This window comes from Buceros rhinoceros, unplaced genomic scaffold (assembly GCF_000710305.1).
Source record: "Buceros rhinoceros silvestris isolate BGI_N320 unplaced genomic scaffold, ASM71030v1 scaffold34496, whole genome shotgun sequence".
In the NCBI taxonomy this organism is placed as follows: domain Eukaryota; kingdom Metazoa; phylum Chordata; class Aves; order Bucerotiformes; family Bucerotidae; genus Buceros; species Buceros rhinoceros.
Window position 1 is genome coordinate 1 of NW_010418687.1, and position 22,342 is coordinate 22,342.

The window sequence follows — 22,342 nt, forward strand, 5'->3', positions numbered from 1 at the left end:
CTGTGATTCTGTAATTATGATTCCAACCTCAGCTGCTTTGATGGGAGCTATTACAGTATCTCCAATTTAGCAACAGGAGGTTTTTGAAAAAGGTGATAAGAATTTAACATGCTTAAGCTCCAACAAAAACTGGTGCCTTACAGTCCTTAAAAAAAAAAAAAAAAAACGCAAAAAACCAAAAAACACACATCAAGTTCAGCTAGAAGTGTGTAGCTGGTGCAAACAGAACCCCTTCCAGAACTTCACCATCCTCTTTTGCCCAGAAGATGACAAATTCTAATTTCTAACGTACAAGCCCATGTGAATCATAATATTCTGCAGCAGGAAATATGTCCATCATCATCCCCCACTTGAAATAAGGATATTTAAAAAATAAAAGATGTGACAAAAAATTGCTAAGCAAGTCTGTCCATAAGCTAGTGCTCAGGAAAAAAGAATAAGCCCTTGTTTAGAAATTAGAGCATCTCTGATTAAGTGCTTATTGTGGTCCGGAAATTCTTCTAGGCTAAATTATAGCAAAAAGGACATGTTTATCTGAACATGCAGCTCTACAACTGCCTTCAAATAGTAAGAGACTGTACGGATGCTGATGAATCGAGTCCCATTGATCTGATTTAACATGGAGATCACCAGTGCTGACACAAAGGAGCCAACGGGAGACACTTGGTTGGGGAAGCGCTGACCTTTAAGTTAAACACCTACAGAACACCTGAAGCACAACTGAAATACACAATTCACAGACGAGTGGCTTATGAGGAGGTAGGGAATTGTATCAGCCTAATTATGCCAGAGCAAGAGTGTGTCTGCACATGTGCACACATGGAAAAGAAGGGAAAATTTGTAGGATTAAGCATATCTTCCTGTGCACAAGATCCTTTCTTACAGAGCTGCACTGTTTTCTTGTCCCTTCAAGGTAAACGGAAAAGACAGAAAACAAAGGACCGAAATCAGTGACAGAAACATGAAAGAAACAATGAGCTTCTCCCCTGAACGACAACAACAACATTTGCCTGGAAGAGTTATCAGCTCCATTTACTTGAGTGCCATACCTGTTGAAGTTTATGTCCGGATAACTGGAATACTCAGACTTCATCTTTGCATTGCGACGTGGAAAAGTACAGAAAAAAGCATTGGCTAGAAAACTAGCAATCTGCTCCTGTGACATGGTGATGGAGTGATTCATCTTCTGTTTCAGTAGAGGTATTGGCTACCAACAGAAGTGAGGGGGAGGGAGGGCCAGCAGAGAAGGGAGGGAGGGAACAACAGAGAAAAATAATTAGCTTACCCATTCTAAAACTAAAAACAGGAGCACAAAATTACATTTGTTAAATTAGAGCAAGAGTAATCTAGGCCATTGGTGAGCCCTTTAATCAGCAGCACCATTAAAGTTGAGAAGGGTTTATTCAAGACAATTTGGAAAAAGCTTGCTTGACAAACTGCAGATTTCTAATCAATAAGAAGACCGACCAAGGAAACACAATTTATCAAACAAAACCAGAGAGGGGAAAAAAAACCAAAAAACCACAGATGGGATGTTGAACATCCTGGGCAATCCAGAAAGCTGAAGTAACCTCCACCTTCACTAGCTGTATTGTTAACAACCCTTAAGGAATGCTTTCAGCTACCACAACCACGCTTTATTCTTCAAAGGCACCTGAAAGTTGCACCACAGAGCATCACCCTGTGACTTGATTAGAATTTGTTTCCATCATACTTGAAGAAATAACACTGGTAGTATCTGCAGCAAGTGCTTGATTATCCAGTCTTTTATCATCAAAACGAACAAAAAGCTCAGCTTCGTTCTAGTCTTCAGTTTGGAGTTTTATTTCACTCTACTCAGGGTTTCTTTAATACAAAAAGAAATAAAGGCTGGGGGAAACTAACAAAAAACCCCAAAGTGTTATTCATATTCCATTTTATCAGGCTGTAGCTTCCCGATTTGGAAGTTTTGCTCACCACATTCATGTTTGGCTTTTTTTTTTTTTATGATAATACAAGGGGACAGGGGAAAATAACATTCTAACTGCTAAGGAGTCCAGTAAGGCAGGAGAGAACAGAGTTTTCACCTCTTCTTCCAGTACTCTCAGCCACCATCATTAGCCTGGCTCCAGGAGAGCTGCACAGCTCCATTTTAATCCTTCAGTTGTGATCACAGAAATTGCTACTCATTTAGACTGTGGAATACACAGCCTTGTTTACTCCACAAAACAAACAAGTTTTCCTTCATTCTGGTCACTCCTACAGCCTACATTCGCGTTCATGGAGTCTCCTTCTGCCTTCTGGCTATTAACAAGCTATATTAGTCACACAGCTAGACAGGGAAAAAAGCCTGAGAAGGTCTCTAGGAAGTTCTACAAGGCTACAAAACCAGGGTATGGAACAAATATAGCTTTACTTCTAACCAAGAAAGTGAGTTTGACAAAGTTCTTCACAATTCACTCTGCCTAACAGGGTATGCCCTTTATAAAAGACATTACGACACGAACTCCTGAGTCTTGTATGTGACTTTGTGTTCAGAAACTTCGTGTTCTCAAAAATGTCCCCCTCCAAGTCACTAGTAAAAGAACTTTTAAGAAATAGTGATACTGCTGGATTGTCTGCTCTGCTCCCTAGGCCTCAACTACATCCAACACAAAAGCTAGAGCTTTATTACGAAACAGAGCGTGACCCTGATGTCGTTGGCTTTTTTTGATGACCATAGCCATTAGTTCTGGCGTGCAGAAGAGCATCTGCCACAGAGCACTTCGCTGGCTGTTTACCCACCTGGGTGCAGATACTTGGCAGGCAGAGCGCCAGCTTGACCATGTCAGGAAGAATGGACTGGAACAAATGTTGAGCCTCTGCATCTTCAAGAACCTGTGAAAAAGAAGAAAAAAAAGTTTTTACCTCAGAAATAATGATTGTATGAAGAGTTGGTGAAAACAGGACCCATCCAAAGGAAACGAGAGGAAAAAAAATAGGTCCCATTAGCTTCATCCAAATCCAAAGCCTCGTTCGTGGTAGTACGTCAGTGCACTTCACCTTGCAATCATCTGCTCACTGAAATACAGAAACGACTCTCCGAAACTGCAGCTGAGAAAACACATCACCAAATACTCTGTAAAGAAACCTTGACATAAGTTATTATGAGACTCTTTCCAAAGCAATGAGCCGAATTCCCAACTGATACAAATCACTACCCAACCTCAGACGTACTGGAACCCTCGACTTGGCTTTCCTATTTCGGGTGTTGCTGTCTTTTCAGTCTCTCCCTGTAAAACAAGTGTTAAGGGCACCTGTCCCAACGGACACGAAGGGCTAAGAGTACTCAGGAAGTTAAAAAACAAAACATGAACAAAAACTCAAAAAGGACAAAAACCCTATGGTAGGGAATGGGAGGAATAAAACAACTCCAACACCCACATGGTTACTTTCCATGCGCTATGAAGACACACAAACAAGGCTTTAAATTAAAGTTTTCGATTGAAACGAGAACTTGCAAGCAAGCCAGCCAGCCTAGGAAACAGGAAAACCATCTGAGATCCCAGAGGAAGAATCCACGTATTACATAAATTATTACTGAAAGTCAAGGTGGTTTTTGAAGTTAAGAAAGGAGAAGATGCATCCATCTCTCCTGCTGCTGGCTGCATAATCACCTCCAGATTTACAGAGAATAAGCCAGATACTGAAAATCACGACCTAACCTTTAACATCCTCTGCTCTATCGAGACACTTGGCTCTGTTCTTAGGCATAATGTTTTTAAGTGCCATAAAGTAACAAAATGAGCATTTAAAGGCTGAAATTTCATCTCTCGATACATAAAATGAATATGAAAGTCAAATCTATTCACAAGATGACATTTAACCTCAGATGTCTACCAGGCTGTCAGATTCTGATATTCTCTCCCCTCCGGGTAACACTTCCTCTCTCTTAAAGCTGACACATAAATAGTGGCTGCTATGCTTTGCTGACTGCCACAGACTGCACAGTATCACTTATCTGGTGACACATTACGGCACTGGACTTTGTCACAGCTGTCAAGACTTCAACCTTTCCTTTGTGCTCCTTTGAAAACAATGTAATGATGGCATGAGGCAATTCCTCCCCAAACCAGAAGCAGGGCCAGAACTGCACGATACAAAATGCATAACTGTAAAGTTCACTTCTTAAACTCTAAATCCTACTTTTCCTTCCCCTTACCTTCCTAATACTGTACCAGAACACACTCTCCTCTCTATAAAAGTCATGCATAGGAATAATGGCGGGGTTTCAGGGGGCGGGCTATGCAAAGTGTTGGGTGCCATGAAAACCTTCCCACATTTTCCCAAGATAAGTCACGTAAAGGACCCCACAGTGTTAAAAAGATGATCTTCGGGAGCGCTAAGTTCATAGACCTTGCCGAGAAGCTCCTAACTCCGCATTGTTCTCTGATCAAACCACCAAGCAGCCTATGTGTCCCTGTTTTGAATACTCCCTGTTTAGGTAAAGGTCTCCTAAATGTTGCAGGGCAACACATTGACAGTTTTCAAGCTCAAACATCCTTTGTTTCTTCCTGGAAGTGTTATAACTTCACAAAACAGCTGCTGCAGGAAGTAATCTGAGAACTCTTGTTGTACAGTTGCAGCTTTAAAAAAATACACAAGCAACCAAACAACCCCAAACAAACACCCCTTCTCCCCAATAAACTTTCTCTAAAAATAGCTCCTTGGGGAACTGCTAGGTCCTGCGCATCCCATTCAGACCTCATGGCTAGAATCCATCCCTGAGCAGAGTGGCAAGCCAGAAATACGTGTCCTTCCTTGCTTTTAAAGTTTCTAAAAACACTAAGTAACCTGAGTCATCCATGTAATCACACCTTCCCCTTTCTGCCCTTAGACTATTGCTGTACAGGTAACATTCCTACGAGGAAATTCCTATTCCCCAAACACCCTTCCACACACACTTCACCAGTTTCCATATTTGTCTGATTATTTCCTGAGATCCTTCAGCTTGCTCCAGGAAAAACAAACAAACAAACAAAAAAAACCTGTCGAACAGGGGTAGTCCTCCTCTGCATTGGTAAGTGGAACCAGCCTACCAAAAAGTCATTAGATGTTACCACATGTCGTGCAGGGAGGGTGGTAGGTGGAACAGAACCAGTCACACCCCTTGTCAACAAGCTACAAAGTCAGAAGCCAGCTGCAACTCTTCCTGCTCAAAAAGCAGGAATATTCTAGTTAGTGTGAAGCTGTTACAGCCAGCAACTCACTCAGAAGTAGATGTCCTAGTGCAGGAACACCTGTATCATGGTTAAAACGTGATTTTAATCATGCACAGTCTTTTTTCAGACTACAATTAAGAAAAGTCCTTTCTCTTAAAGGACTGGATTTCCATTGTTAAAAATAACATTTTGTAACTCAAGGAATTCTAAAATAATGGTTGTCAAGATAAAGGAAAACACACTAAGCATCATAGCAATTTTAGTTTTAAACAATTGCTCAGTTTCTCCTTTCCCTGTGAATCACACATGGCCTTTGCAGCTTCCTGCAGGATCTGAAATAAAAACACCTTGCTGACTTGATTCACGGTCCTCCAATCACACAAAAAATTATTTAGGTATTAAATGAAAGCAAGGGTTATACCCCGAGGGAAAAGTACATGCAGTCAGTTGCAAAGCATACGACTCACCTTTTGCCAAAGAAATCACTCAGTGCTTTCATCGTATTTGCACTGCAGCGACTGTTTAAACGAACATGGCTGAGGGCTCCAGCTGATAAGATGCAAACGGCTCAGTGAGCCGTGGCAGAGCGAAGAGCTCTTGGCCCAACCTGCATCGCAACTGTGCAAAATGAACATTTCCAGTGCAGCAGAGGCCTGCCTGAGCACAGCCGTAAGTCACAGCCACTTGTCACAGTAAGCCGGTCCTCTGCCACCAGGGTGTGCCTGACAGTCCTAATGAGAAGAATCTGAGGTAGCAGGGGGCAATAGTGATGGCAGAGAATCTAAATCTAAACAAGCTCATCAGGCCAAACAGACTGCACCCCCAAACACATACTGGGACAGCTTCGCTGACCCCATGGGAATGGAAGAGCACCGTGCCAACAGGCAGCCAGCACCCCAGGACAGCAGCGGCTTCATGCTCCCAGTTTGTCCTGGTTTATTCCCCATTTTAGCTCCTGAGGCACAACAAGGAGCAACCAAACCGTGTTCTTCAGGACACAGAGGAAAACCACAGTGCTTCCTTCAGGCTTGCTGTCGTTCGTTTCCAAATTCTAATGGATTCTGACCTTCTGCCTTTTTCCTTCCAGCTGCCATAACGCCTCACGCGCCTCCTCAGAACGATGTTGTTTCAGTGGGTGCTTGTGCGTTCTCCATACCAACTTGTGCATGCTCCGTACCATCTGTACCAAGAGATTGAATTCTCTTTCCAGGAACAGCTTTCCTAAGGTATTCTGTGGTTAGAGGTGGTACTGGCCTCCTAACTAATAACCTCCACGTACTCTACTCAACAAAAGTTCAGTGCCCTAATTTCAGGAACACTTTTCTTCCCTCAGTATCTTTCATTTGTCTCAAATAAAGGAAAACCCCTGTATATTTTTACAGGGTATAAAGATCTATGTGATAAATACTTCCAAGCTGAAAAACTTGTTTGTTACACCTCTCTTTGCAACCAAGGGCAAATATAGCCTACCTAGATGTAACATCATTATTAAACCATCTTCAAGTCCTCAATTCAAAGAAAATGGAACAAAGACAGGAGAACAAAGCGATGCTATCCACATTCTCACGAAGAGAGAGATTTGCTCAGTGCCACACACAAGGAACATGCCACAAAGTATAAGACAACTTGGAATGGTCTCCTGAGAAAAATCTGATCAACCTTTGTAATTTTGCAATTCATGAGGGAAACAGGGAAGGCAAAAAAACCTGAAAAATGTTTTTTAAAAAGGTATTTGGGGAACAAGGACACTAGGAACTTGTGTTTGAAGGCTTATTTTCTTTTTAAGTCTGTTAACAGCCTTGTTCTGTCCATAAGCATTTAACAGGCTGCTTTTTTTTTCCATTCAATACACAGATGGTACGTCCCTTCCAAAGGCTCTAGTTCACTGTCAAATGAGATGTACAGTTCAGTTGTGCTCTTGCACTGTTCTACAAGATAACTGGTTCTTGTGCACCTCTGGATAATGTTAACAATTTCGAGTTCCCACTTCAATTTTTTAAGGTATGTTCCACAGAATAACCTCCCAGGCAGCCTGAAGCCTCTCCCTCAGCATTCCCCTCCAGCTCAGACTTTTTTCTCTGAGATGACACGTAGACTGAAACCTAGCAGCAAGGGGAGGGGAAGGGCTTAGCTCCCATTTTATTAACTTAATGAACTTCCAGAAGTGCAGTAAAGAATATTCGCCTGCCTCCTTCAGTTCCCTCACAAAACTAATTCAGTAGGAAACATGCTTAGCTGTCAAATCTATCCCACTTCTTAAGCACTTGCCTGATTAGAAACCAAAGAAAGGACAGCGTAATCTTTGGAGGGAAGAGGGGGAAAAAACCGTAACACTGGATTATGCGGAGAAGAATCTTATTTGAGAAAAAGAATGCTTCTGACATTTATCAAACTGACACTTCAAAAGGAAAACAGAAGACAGCTTACAAGGCAAAGGTTAATTCATTTTTGTTTAATTTTTTTTCCCCCTGAAGGCTTGTTCATGTCTTCTGCCAATCCAGCCTTGGAATGATCTCTCAGGTGTATCATCCTTAACAACTGCAGCTTCGTTTGCAAAGCTTTTCAATGTTCTAAATAAAATCTGAGAGAAAAATGGGTATTTATTTTTCCATCTCCTCTTAATGGACTTAGAGCCCAATTTACACTTCTAAGGTACTAGAAATCTCACCTCAATCATCTTCATGACCAGCAAGTGAGATCTCAGTCCTGATTCTCACCAGGCCACCAGCAGACTCTACTTGTACGGCCTCACACTGAGAGTCTACCATGAGTAGAGGCATCACAACCATTCCCAAAGCAGTCCCACAACCCTTCCCAAACAGTCCTGCGAAGGACAGTCAGACACTGCTTTCTAAATACTCCTGGGAAGTAGAAAGCAGTGGAAAGATGATGACCAGGTTTCTACAGCAGGGATGTAACATTAGGGGAAAAAAAAAAGTCTCTTCTGACTGACACAAGCTGAGGGTGAAAGCAATCCAGGTCCAGATCCATTCAAAACTATCACGTCTCTAAACAGTACTCGGGGCGGGGGGGGAAGTGTTTAATACTGCTACAATTCTAAAAACGTCTGCTGAGAACCACCGTGTTCACAAGCCATCAGCTACTTAACTACAGCTTTTTTTCAACCACTTTTGAAACAAATAACCTAAAAGCTTCACAACAATGGGACAACACAGCTGCTGACCTTAGGAAAGCTCTATTTTCTTTAACATTGCCAAAACCCAGAAGTCAGGCACCAGCAGGAGATGAAAAAGAAGGATCAAGTAAAGATAACACAAGGGCATTGTTGCATTTCAACCCATCTGTAGATCTTTTTTGCATGAAGGTCAGTATTATAGACTCAAAAACCCCAATATATCAAGAAAAATATCCAGTAATTAAGATTATATTGGCCAAATAAGATTCTCAGACCATCTCCAGGGTACAGACTCTGCCACCTTTGCAAACCTGCTCTTTAAAGAGTGCAGAGCAACTCATAACAACCTCTGCAGGGAGGCAATATAGACAAATTCAATTTTTCAGATGAAAAACCAAGAGAAAAGTCAGGAATATAGTTACAATACGCTTCACTTACGCCTTCACAGTGGCAACACCTCCTTGTTGCTTATTTCCACATACACTTTTTCAGAGCTTTCTCCTGAAAGCTTTGACCATCAGAGCTTTTCATTCTAACTGCTCCAGACAAAAAAACCCCATAGAATCCTAAAGGCACAAAGCAGCTAAGGAATCCACCCCACCAGAAGGAGCTTCTCTGTGTCATTTGGGATAGACAGCTAAGCCTGGAGAAATGGTGATCCATCTGCATGTTAAGGAAAAAAAGCAAAGAAATGGGTTCATCAGCCCCCAGCCCCCCAAACACAATGAAACCTCTACTTCTGGCATGCCCGGGGATCCTCTCCCTGGTCATTTTGGGTCAATATTCTGAGACAAGAGTCACTGCGATGGTGCTGACAAAACACCGCTTAAAAGATGCTCAGGTATTTTGCTGAGAAAGGTACAGCAAATTAAGACCAAGCCTGTACCCAACGCTATCTCCTCCTCTACAACACTTGGCTGCTAATATTGCTAGTGTGTGCGAGATGCACATTGCCCCCACCCCAGAAAAGTTCACCCTGTGTTCAGTACAGGCATAAATTCCTTCAAGCTGCTGTCAAAGGAAGAGCCTTCCTAGCACACTCAGAAGACCTTTTCAGTTTAGATTTCCGAAAGGTAATGTGATGTAGTGAAACCTGTTTGAAAACATCTGGACTAAACTGAAAGCCAGCAAGGAGCAATGGATGGGCTATTTTCAGCCTCGGGACATTTTGTTTCTTGCTTAAAAGCCTGTTTGTAGTGCTGACATCTCTGTCCAATACTCACTCCTGTCAGCACTGTCCAGACAATTACAGAAATGATTTATCAAAAACCCAGCCACCAGACCAGTTTGGTACTTCAGAATTCCTGCTATTCCAGTTATCACTGATTACAGCCATCATTTTTTTCAAGCAGGTCACTCAAACAACAGAACATACAGGAAAGACTGACATGGTTCCTCAGACCTGCTAGGAGAGAAGAGCAGGGTGAAGACCTCCTGGAACATAAAATCCTCCCAAGACATGCATGTACCTAACAGTAGCGGGCGTTCTTAAACAGCTTGCTCTCTCTCAAAGGAGCTCAACCATAACCCCACCAGACCACACTACTGTGGCATCATCCTCAGGTGTTGCATTTATAATCTTTTTTTTAGGGTGAAAAATTGAAATAATGCTTAAAAAAGGAAGGATAATTCCCAACATTGTCCAGGTAATCTTCAAAATTTCTTCAGATTAAGGTTATGCAATTATGGTTGGCAAAAAAATGCAACAAGCACATTCTGCAGATATTACTCCAGTTTTTATGCGGTTTACCCCACAATTCAGCAATTCAATAACACACCTTTGTTAGGTTTTCAGCGACACATCAGAGGTTTCTTCTATTTATTTTAATTATTCCTAAGTGCAAAGCATTGACTAACAGGAACACTGTAATATGCTCCATCGCTCTCCACTTTAAGAATATTCTCCTAGATGCTGGATTCTGCGCAGAACAGCTGTGGTTGAAATGTGTTAATTCTAAAATAACACATTTTAGAAAGCGTGTGCAAGGACCTGGATGGATATTGCTAGGCCAAATTTTAAATAGCAAGGATTTGGGCAAATGAAAAATAATTTCCAGTACAATAATTAACTCCAATTTTTTCAGACTGTCAGGACGTATTCTGTATCATCAGAAAAGCGTAACTGAAGGGCAAAGAAAAACAGCAATATATTCCTTCAGCTTGACAATTGACCTTGTTTTCTTGCTACACAGCTTTTTATGAGACTTCAGGGAAAACAGATTTGTGCCATAAACCCCACCGCTAACAGCCAGTTTTGAGGCTAAAACCAGTGAACTCATGCTTGACTGGCAAAGGAGAAAAAGCAGCACAGATAAAGTGGTCTGGTGCATTCTTCCTTGTCCTTTGTGCTGAAGGTTCTTCTCTGCAATTAAGTACAGAGAGGAGAAGAGAGTATTATCCTGTTTCTTTCAACCTCATAGAAAAATCCAAATGTAAAAGTTATACAGCATCTTTCATAATAGAAAAGGGTTTCCTGAATGCTGAAGGAGATGGGAATCAACAGCAAATATGCAGGTCCTGGCCATTAAGTAGACTGATTGGCTTCCAACAGCTTTCCCAAAAGACAAATAGTTTCCTCCTATGGAAACCATCACATTCTTTTACACCATTCCTGACTCCTCTCACGATATCTTTTCCATTTCACAGACACAAAGCTGCCAACAAGATGATCAAGCTTAAAGAGTCCAGACAAACATACAAATATTTATGGATACAAGGTGAACATCTGCATTTTTTAGATGACTCACAGAAGCTCAGAGACAATCCCTGTCTCTGCTGCACCAATTTACCTTAATCTTCAGGCTATGCTTCTGAAGAGATCAATCAAAATCATATCTCAACTACTTGTGATTCCCAATACATGAGTCATCACCAGAGATCACAGTTTGACTATTAATGCCATGCACACATAGTGGATTTAATCCTCTTCAGCACTGACCAGCATGCAGATATTATCTTACAAAGAATCTCCCTAAACATTAGTATCTGGGAAATCCCAAATTCTAATGGGGCTGCATACACAAGAGTCCCTCTTTCTGCTTTGCACATACGAAAAAGCAGCAAGAGTAGCTAAAAATCAGACAACTAGATCTGATTCCTTTCTTTTCCTGAGGCATATCAGGAAAGCCTGTGACTCAGGTAACTTGCCAGTATGAATTTAAAAGCATACAAGCATTATTCCTTTGTTTTCTGACAGTAAGATGATGTAAATCCTGTAGTTCTTCTTCAGGTTTCAGAGTAGTTTAGAGGAAGACTGAAATCAAATCATCTGAGCAATAAAACCATCCGTTGTTGTTTCACTGCCTGCAAGGTTCCTTTGGGACACTTTAAGTGTCTGTCTTAACCTAATTTTTCAGTGCATTTGTTATCAAGTATTTCAAGTTTTAGAAGGGACAACACAACTCAGTTTGATAACATAAAGAACAAAAATGAGTCTTGAGGCTTGTTGAACCGACTGGTTCGCCTGAAAAGAGCTCTTATTTTCATGACAACAGAGGTTCTACATCCTGAAGGGTCCTGAAGCTTCACGAGATAAATCCAGCTGACTTAAGTTCTTGTGTACTACACAACCAAAACTGACTTTAAAGGATGACCTTTACAGAAAGTTACACATGTCATACTATTTTCAGACTGAAACACTTCTCCATTTCTGAAAGAGAAGGATGGATGCAGGCAGCAAGAGAGACAGTCCAAGAAACAACAGGAACAAGAATTATGCTTAAGCTCCAAGAGACTTTAAAGCAACACAATAAAGACAAAACATGTCCAGAAAGAACAGGCCCAACCTAAAGCAGCAGATTGTGGGACTGTCTTAGGAGAAAGCCCTACTGTTCCCTTCAGATCAGTTGCTGTTGTTGGAGATAAGTCTAACACATGAGCCTTGAGTGACCTCACTAGACTTTTTATTTCTCACACTTGGGAAAAAGAAAAAAATCATTTGGTCTTGCCTGGAAATGGAAGGGCAAATCTACAAGACAGAAAAAACCCTGAAGAAGGCAGCACTGTTGATCAAAAGCATGTAGTAGATTCCCAACCTATCACTATTTGCATAAATAAAGCTCATCCACACTACATCGTAGCTGCTGAGAGAGCTCCATCCATTGCAGTTTCCTCACATTCCCTTTTCTACTCGTCATTGACTCATTCCTGCCTGGCTTTGAGGTAAGTTCTAGGGTAACAGACACAGGGATAACTTCCAAGTGACAAAAACTTTGCAAGTAAGAAGAAAAATGTCAGCACTAATAATTCTTATCCACTAAGTAATAACTTCAATAAATCCTAAGCTTGTTTGCCAATATTTACAGGCGGATGGCAAAACAAATCAATACAACAGTGTGGAAATTCCACAGAGGACAACAAAACTGTCAGATGTCTGAAGTGAATAAACTACTGAGAGCTTTACAGACATTACTGATGGCTGTGATGAACTTTGTGAAAGGAAAGAAACCTCAACCTCACAAATTTACTTCACTGTACAAACTGGAATTTCACTTCCACTCGCTAACCAGCCTCCAAAAGAATCTTTTGAAAGTAGGGTGAGGGCTCCCTCTTCTGACAATGCTTTGGACACGCTGCAAAGCCGGGCTGCCTGTGAATGGCAGGGCATGTTGTTTGGGAAAAAATCCTGGCTCACATACCGGGTATTTATTTCCCATTAGTTTAGTAACCTGAAAGTGTTTTAATCTCAAAGGAAAATAAAGTTAAGCCCGAGAAACCGGTAAGTATTGTTATTTCAAAGAAATGGACTTGAATCTTACAAGGAGGATTTAAAAACAACATGCATTTTGACCCTGTAACACTGTTCCTTATTTAATATACTGATGCACACTCTTCACCTTGGTCTAAAATCTCTTTTCCCCCGGGAACCTCACACTAACTCCTCATTCCCAGGTGACACAAATGGCCTTTTCACCCATGGTGAGAGATTGATGCCTGACACACAGTTTATTTCCCTGTTGCCCCTCTCTTCTCCGGAGACAGCCAATATGACTTCCTCTCCCTGGCTGGTATCTCTGAATCTAATCACCTCCAGTTTCCAAACTCCCAGATGCACGTTACAAACGCATCAGGACAAGCTCAGTTGTGTTTGCAGCAAGACGACGCAAATCTGGTGCATTCCTGAGTCAGATTTTTAAATACTTTCCCTGTTCTTTGAAACAATTCTAATTATTTCAGTATATCCCCAGCCTATACCAACCAGCCCTGACAGCCTGAAAAATAGAGACCTCACTGAACTGGCAAGGTGGGCAAACATAGCAGCTCTCGTGGCCAGCAAATAAACCACCGCCGCTATGTTTATAGGTACCTTCTGTCAGCAGTAACAACACTGTGCTGCTTGCAAAACAGAACTATTAAATCTCATTGAATCTTTAATTAGCAGTTTCTGACTCTCACTCAGGATGTACATTAACAACAGTCCAACCTGCTCTTGTCACCTCCTATTCATTTTTCTCTGTAGGATGAAGTTGTAAACCCCACCCCATCTTTCAAGGGCTCTACAGTTTCAGTTATTGCTCAGCACATCGCCAAATTTTACTACTTGACCAGCAAAGCATGGTCCATGCAGACATCACTGTAATAGAACGTTTAAGGTGTTTAAAAAAGGAAAAAAAGAGCAACAGTCTTTAAAATGCCAAACCACAACACTGGAAATATTAATATAGTTTATTAATAAATCCGGTTATCATAAACAAGAGAAAAGGCATTTCTCACCTTGGCTCCAGTAGCCTTAGTGGTTGCTGAAGCACCCAAAGTACTTGCTTAAAATTAATTCAGTCTATACAATATAATCATCATTTCACCTGAAGCTACCAGCCAAATAACTGCCCACAGATGACAATTCCAAACCCCTTACTCTTGAAAAGGAAAATAAAGCCAAAAGAATTGAGACATATAGACAGAGCAGTCACTTCTATTTTGTTTTTCTTCCTCTTTTAAATGAGCTTGGGTTTACCTTCTCGCAGAAGTCGGTGAGAGCAGTGAAGTCCCATTTCTTGGAATAAGCGATGTTGTATCTCAGAATAGCCTCCTGGGGAAAGAGCACGACAAACCAGAGCTTAGAGACGCTCATGAGCAGAAGAAAATGGGCTTACAGGCTCTCCTTTCTGTGGGAGCACTACCATCTAGTGGGTAAAAGCTGCACAGGGCCTGCCAAGAGCACACAGCTGTAAGAATACAGCGGGACTACACCGTACTGGACCCTGGATTTTAGGTTTAGCATGCAGTAAGCTTCAGCCTACAGGTTTTTTCCTCTTAGCACAAAACAAGACTAAGCCTGCTTAGATCCGCTTACACCACACAGCATAAACATTCCCCAGCCCACGCTTGCTCCTTTAAAAATCCCCCAAATAGCACTCCTCAGCAATACAGCAGTTTTACCAGATCCTCAACTCAAAGAATCAGAACCACAACAAAATTAAATAGGCCCTTTACAACAACCACCACCTTTATAAACTTCTCAGGAAAAAAATACCAAGTGAAATAGTATTATCAAAGGAAGTTTCATTAATTGCCAGGCAAACACTATTGATTCCTTTAAAGCTTATCTGCAGCTTTTCCACCCTCCTCCATCCCTGCCTCTCAGGTGTAATCTAAATCACATTGTTCCTCACAAAACACCTGACAGCATTTCAAAGCTGCTCCAAATCCCAGTTCATTAAAAGCCAATGAGAATGATAAGAGTTACCAACAGCCTATTAGTCTCCAAAATTTACAGACTGTTAGCAACGTGAACTGTTGCAATTTTAGTGGTAACTAGAGCTCTTGTTTCAAACCAATGCATCACTCTAACATATGGTTATACAAAAAGCCTACAGAGTCCATTTATCACAAACCAGGGGACGCCACCAGACAAACACAGTTTTGTTTGGACTTATAAAAGACAATTCATTTTAATAATACCTAGGAAATTCAGTGGCACCACTTAAGACTCATTAAATCCCTTAATTCATGAGGGGATCCCTTGAATAGCATCGATTTTTCAAAGTTTCTTTCTGTAAGTGATGAAACAAAGAGGGCTGAGCCAGAATCACTACCAGTGAATGGAGAGCCAGAAGGTACTGGTATGAATATAGACTTGATTTCAAGCTTACCTTCAAGTCATGTGAGCAAGTGAATTTGTTAAGTAAGGCAGTTTGGATTAGTTCCCATCGACTTCCAGCAGTTCTGTCTCCATTCTTTAAAACAAAAGCCCAACACAAAGTCAGATCAAGTTACTCAAAACAGAAAGACACATTTACTAATATTTGCCTTCCTTGGCACATTTGTTTTAAATAGTTTGCTTTATTTGGAAAGCTCTTTTAAAATAAACCATCTATTTTGAGAAACAGAGTATTCTTCTGCAGCTTCTAGTCCACGGTGTTTCACTTCCTGCAGAGCTCCCTTTCAGCCGCAGCATTCACAAAGCGGGCTCTTCCACAAATGCAGCACTCTTCCCCGTGCCATCTCAAGGTCAAATGCTGTTCAGTTCATTCTTTGTGAAGGAAGATTATAAAATCCGCTACTCAAAATACAAACTGAACCAACTTCATAAAAATGTAATATTGAGAACAACAAGGGCACGGATTATAAAGGCGTATTGCTGTGGGTGACTCCTGCGCCAGCCCAAATTTCAGACATCCTGGGATACTTTTCCTCAACAGAAAGTCCTACTGCCCACTGCAAACAATAATGGTATTTCTCATGAGACCACCATGAGGGCAGAGACAGCTCATCCTCCTCCACGTCCAACAAAAACCTTATCAACACTGTCTCTGAAGCATCAATTAACTCATTTGATACTGTACCTGTAAAACTGATAAATGAGGAGACCGGCAGTAATTTCTAGAGGCTATAAACACTCTCTGTTCCAGACTCGAGAGCCCGTTCTCATTACGCAGCCTTCATGACTGGACCCACTTGCTCATTTTATCCATTGCAGTCTCAAGTATTGCAGTGGGTGTGTTTAAGGAAGTCTCAAGCAGCGACCAGAAATACTTTCTCTTACCTCATCCTCTACAGGGTATAAGTTTTGTTCCGAGCAGGGCATTTTGACATGTTTATTGTCCCACAAGTCTTTGTAGTGAGTCGGAAAAGGTTTAGGCACCTCTCCTTCCCTCAGGAGATCCACCTGCAATACAGAAGGAAGCGGGGAATAAAGCTCAAACTCTGCTTTCAAGTCTTGATATGCAAGAAATAGAAAGTAAGCAAAAAGAGATTAAAAAAGCTCTCGTCTACTTTTGTTTTGGAAAGGGGAAAGCTACAAACCAACCACAGGATGGGTATTTAGTTACAAAACACTCCATCCACCACTCTTGTTACTCTTCCTGTCATACTGGTGAAAAGAACACCGACTTATCAGGTGACCTCTTGAAACACGCTGGAATAAATACAGGCAATTATCTGTGTTCAACTACCAGCTAAGTCCTTCCTCACTTATACATCTAACTACCTAAACAGCTTCATCCTGGTATTTCCAAAATGCAGTTTCAAATCTAACCAGTTATGAGTAGAAGTAACAGTTTTTTAACCTAACACTGAGGAGGATGAGAAATGATTACAGATACAGCAATATCTCAAGTTTGGACCTTAACAGCCTAATTCTGGGCATCAGAAGAGCCAACTTTCAGGCAAATCAGTTGCCTCAGTCTGCTCGCATGGCACAGCAAAGGAAGGCCTCCACAACAGTTCTGTACGAAATTCGATTTCAGGCAATACACTGAATTATCATACTCTGACGGTTACGGTGTGATTGGCTGAGGGTCGCAGATGAGGAAGGCGGGCCGCACACGTTGGCATTCTTCTCATCTCTTCAATTGGGGTCCCAAACCACTTCTTGTTGGTGGGAAGAGGAGGTGGCATGTATTTAGGAATCTTCCTTCCCGGCTTCTGGGGTTTGAATTCACACTTCTCTTTTCTGCTGTTAAAATAAAATACATTGAAACAGTTTATTTCAAGGAAAGCCTCATAGGCAAACACATGAACTCCCACTCCAGGGTTATGTTTATTGCAGAGTTGGTTTAATTGCTGGGGCGCCACCACCAACCTCCTCCTCCCCAACAAGCACACGACGCCTACCAAACCACTCTTCTCTGCAGGCTTACTCACACTTTCACAGAACTGCAATATCTCAGCAAGGGTTCTCCACTGCAGTTGTGTTCTTTCCCACCCGGATCTGTCCATCCAGGGATAGGAAACGGACTCATAGCTCTGCATTTGCCAGGTTACCCTCTACAGCACCTTCTCAGCTCTTTGAAAACAAAGATGTATGCACATATGCCTTCTCCCAACCAAACAATCCACAAAGTTCTAACCACCCTTTCTCCCTGGGCTGTATTTTTCTCACCAGGCATACAGTACTCGCCATGGAAGCGGACGTTTAAAAGCAGTCCAAAAAAGCACTTGCAAAATTCTAGCACATGCAAGAGCCAATGAACTACTCCTCATTAATGACCATATCTGCATGGATCTGAAATACTTCGGGGAAGAACAACCTGAACCCTCTGCATGTTTGATGTAATATACCAAATGCTTCCTATGCAAGAGAATGTTCTCAGAGTAAAATGCAAACCAAGTTAAAATCTTAGACTTTGAGGTGCTGTTTAAACCTCTAAATTTCCCTTAGCAAACTTACTCCACCCTTGAATAAAGAGGTTGTCCAACCTGTTCACTGCATCTATTGCTATGTCAGGATCTTCAGGTGCAGCCAGTGTCTCCAACCTGGCCAATCCCATGCAAATGGGGTGGCCACATCAGTGTGACACTGGGTACAGGCCCACTGTGCTCATCCGCGACCCAAAGAGAAAAAGATTCCCTTCTCAAACAGCGATGTGCAAAACCACTTTCTTGTCCTGCTTTAAGGACTTCAGACTGCTGAGATAGTTGCTTACTACACCTGCAGACACAGTCCTCTTGTTTCTGCTTGCTCCTCTGCTTTTATTCGCTTTCTCAGCTCCTACTGACAACTAAACTCTCCAGAGCAGAGCTTACCCTTTTGCCTTTACACCACACCTAGCACATGGAGTGCTGGGCCGTGCTCAGGGCTTCTATTTCCAGTGCTGTAGCATGTAATCACCAGTCCCTCTCCCAAATGATGAATAAAGCCCAAAAAACCACTCTGATTAACACTTACATCTCCATACCTGTCTTCCATAGTGTAAATTTTCCTATTTCAAAGCATCATTATCAACAAAATAGGTTCAGTATTTTTGACAGATGAAACTAAAAAAAACCCCAAGAAGACATCAGTTTCCTCAAGTACTCTGAATGAAATAACAAGTGCTAGAGCTACACTCCATAAAGCACTCCTGTACCACCTTTTGTTGTCAAGCACTAAAAATCCCACGGTCTTAAATCACTCCTTTGATAAAGAAAATCAACTTTCTACAGTGTCTTGAATTCCACTCTTAACAAATCTCCAGTGATTTAAAAAGTTGCACTGGACAAATGTTATCCCTCAAAAACTCATGAGCAGTCCCATTAAACACGTTACTTGGAGCTTACATCAAAGTTGTCTTTGTGTCTTAACATACATTTTGCAAAACCTCGACACAATCCAGCCCCAAAGCACAATGGAGAGGCAGGCAGGGCGTTACCTTTTCTCCTCAACTCTGGGTATCCTCATGAAGTGAGAGGTGATTTTGGAGTCTCTCTTCACACCCGGTTTTGTGCCTTTGCATTCTGGTGCTGGGGCAGGAGCGATCCCAGGTGCCCTCGTATACAGACTGTCCTCTTTAACAGAGTTATCCACTTCCTCAAAGCTTTCACAGCCCTTGGCAGAAAAGCGTGACTTTCTCGACTCCAGTTCAGCATCCCCATACTGAATTCTAAACGCTTTGTTTATGGGTTTTGACACACTAACCTCCTCTCGCTCATCAAGAAACGGACTCGTTTCCTCATCAGCCTCTGACCCATGACAGCTATTTTTAGAATTGTCTACGTCCATCGGTGACTCCGGTTCACTTTCTTTCTCAAAAGCAGGTGAATCCCCTGAACTGCTCTGACATTTGCTCAGTCTCCCAGGACTGCCAAGATCAGCAACACAAGCATCACAACCGGCATCTGAAAGCGGGCTCTCTGGAACCACATCCCCTCCTTCCTGTTCACCCGTTGGACAGACAGAATCGCAACTCTTTGGCTTCGGCGAATTGCACAAAGCCACTTGTCCATCTGCCTCAGTGTCTTTTGAAGAAAGTTTTGTATTTCCTGTTTTCAAAGACCAGCCCGATGATAATTTCCTCTGAGTCCAACTGTTGCTGCTTTCTTCACAGCCTCTCTGAGCCTGCCTGCCAGTTCTGTGCACCTGATCCACATTGGCGTTTTGGAAGACGTCTCCAGACTGCGTCCCCTTCACAGGCTCTGTGTCCAAGACTGGATTTTTGTCCTCAGCCTCCCAGTTACACATGCTGCCTGTCTGAGGCAAATTCACATGCTTTGCAGCAACTTCCACAGGTACTTTTGAGTAATTTTGCTGGCAAATATTCTCTAGCTTTTTCACATCATGCTCATAAAAGTTCTCTTTTTTCATGGAAGTCATCTTGGGATTTGCTTCCGGATTGTTACCGATTTTGCTGTGCAAGCTGTGGAAGAGAAGTAAGGGAACTGAATGTTTTATCTCCAAATTAAATTACTGTATATATAATTTATTTTTTCTAAAGAATGATGATAAACATACAATAGAAGCCTCAGTATTTTCCCCAGTATACTCCGTAAGTAAGCACTACCGGGATCAACAAGTTCTACTGCACTGGGGAATGCTGCTCAGTAACAACCTATTTCCATTTAAAGGCTCCAAAGGACAATGGACCACCTTAGAAATCTACTCCAGTCATTCACTATCCTTATTTTCAAATCTAAACAGTATTAAGCTATTATTTAGTTATTTCCTCCGGAAGAAAAAAATTCAGAAGTCCTGCTAAAGTCCTTCTTAACTTTTGTTTTCATCAGTTAAATACAGTGAGCAAAGAAACCAATGGTTTTGTGGCCATTCCCTCAGAGCTAAGAGTTCATCTTTGGGAAGAGCAGGCTGCAGTAGTCCGGAATCTCAAAAACATTCTGTTACTTCCTTACTTTCATAAGCAGCCTGTGGCTCTTAAAAAAAACCCCACAATACAAAAAACACAGGAGTAAAACTAAGACACATTAAATCAACTACTATTTTTAAAGATAAAAGCAACCTAATTTGTCCTGCACTGTCTTACACAAAGAAGAGAGAGAAATGTATTGTAACAAGGAAATGAAGTGAGTTCTGCACGAGCAGATGAATCTTCAAGATGACATTGAAAAGTCTTTCACACTTATGAACTAGTTTTTGGGTCAGTGTATCAATAGTCGACACCTCAGGAATATTTAAAAGCCCTGACTAGCCTTGGTGAATATGTCACTCTGAGCAATGCTTTCTCCTGAATGTGTCATTCCAGCACTGTGTATAACCACTCTAGACTCTGCTCTCTGGTCATTGCCCAGTTTCCCCTCTGCACTCAACATGAAAAGAGGCCATTATCACACAACCCTGAATTCAGGAACTGAATGTCTTCATAGGTTCCCCAAGGCATTAATTCTCTCCACAAATGAGGACAGATCCTCTTCTAAAAGAGCACTTTGGATAGAGAGAAAACATTCACACTTTTGCCTCTACAGAAAAAAAGAAACAAAAAAAAAAGAGGAGGCTTGGAGCAGCAGATAGTAGTGGAACTTCACCCATAGGGAGACCATGTGAAAACAAAAGGATTTTCAAGGGGTTTACGTTATGATAAATTAACTCCCCATCTATGCATTTGTTCCTGCACTGATAATTTTGATTAACAACAATGAAAATAACCTTACTGTTGCCATCTCAGTAAATGACTGTTTAAAGGTATCAACAACATCTGCTGTCAGCTTAAGAGGAGAAATCAAACCTAACACTGTGTTCAAGTTCAGACAAACTGAAAGAGTGATGTTAGCTGCACTAGGAAGGGACAAAGGGTTGACATGATTTAATCTGCTGCTTAACACTGACGAGGCTGTATCTGTCTGCCAGGCTGCAGTATGCCATATAAAAGCAATACTCTAGAGCAAACCTTAAAAAAAAAAAAAAAAGAATTCCCTCCATAAGCATCCTCTTAACATCTTTGCTTCACTGCAACCTGTAATCCTGTAACTGAGCCCTGTGCCCTTCCATGTTAATCACTACCACAAATTTTCCTAGCTATTTGAGCACTGGCAGGGATATTGGTTTCTATTCATTATCAAACATCAATGCAAAATAAACCAGCACATTGACAGCTGCAATTACAAAAAAATAACATCTGATAATCTTCTCCACCAGGCAGTTCAACTCTTGGGAGTTTAATTTGAACGCTCCCTTGTGAACACCACTCCCGACAGACTATACTAGCAGAAAATACCAGACTTGACCTGGCGCCATTCAGCAGCAAAACTTATGTCAGGTCTCTCATAAAATAAACTGAACACACCTTTCAGCACCTCTAAGTTCCAGCCCAAACGAAATCAAGTTGCACCAGCAACATGAACCAAAGCAGACTTTTGTCTACAAATTAACAGCAGAGCTGGGGCCAAGTGCAGAACCATGGGCCCACACCTGTAACTGTTACTGCCCTGTGCTAAACAAGTCCAGAAGCAGAGCTGTTGACTGAGGACAGAGCCTGGTGTCACTGGGCCACCCAATGCATACAGCTGTTCAGTGGGTACACTGCACTTTTTACCTTCTGGCCTCAGTTGTCTTGGGTCCTTTATTCTCCAGCCAGCTGGTAATTGTCCGCTGTTTACAAACTGAAAAACCACAATTCACTCCATTAGTACATGAAACACAATAAACTGCAACACAATTGCATAGGAATAAGGTAACTTGTACTGAAGGAAGATGAAAAACACCTTAATTAAGTCCCCATTATCACCCCTACATGTGATACAAAGTTTAATTCCTATCAGTCAGCAGCCGCTACTTCTCTAATACCCTTCATAAATGTCAGGCTTTCTTTAAAAATATGGTTAAAAACTCACAGTGAATCTCTAGATTAAAAAAAAGGCAATGTGAACTTTATAGCTC

At 41.6% G+C, this 22,342-nt stretch overlaps 1 protein-coding gene across 1 annotated transcript; it reads right to left on the reverse strand.

The window, feature by feature from the left end:
* Positions 1-1,049: 1,049 nt before the first annotated feature.
* LOC104488217 (poly(ADP-ribose) glycohydrolase-like) lies at positions 1,050-22,057 on the reverse strand (the record flags this gene model as incomplete). Its single annotated transcript, XM_010138636.1, has 8 exons — positions 21,999-22,057; positions 18,888-19,871; positions 17,026-17,209; positions 16,301-16,423; positions 15,408-15,491; positions 14,270-14,344; positions 2,764-2,856; positions 1,050-1,207 (listed from the first exon to the last, which is right to left on the reverse strand). Coding segments are annotated over exons 2-8 (1,658 nt in total), but the record flags the coding sequence as incomplete, so codon positions are not given.
* Positions 22,058-22,342: the final 285 nt, after the last annotated feature.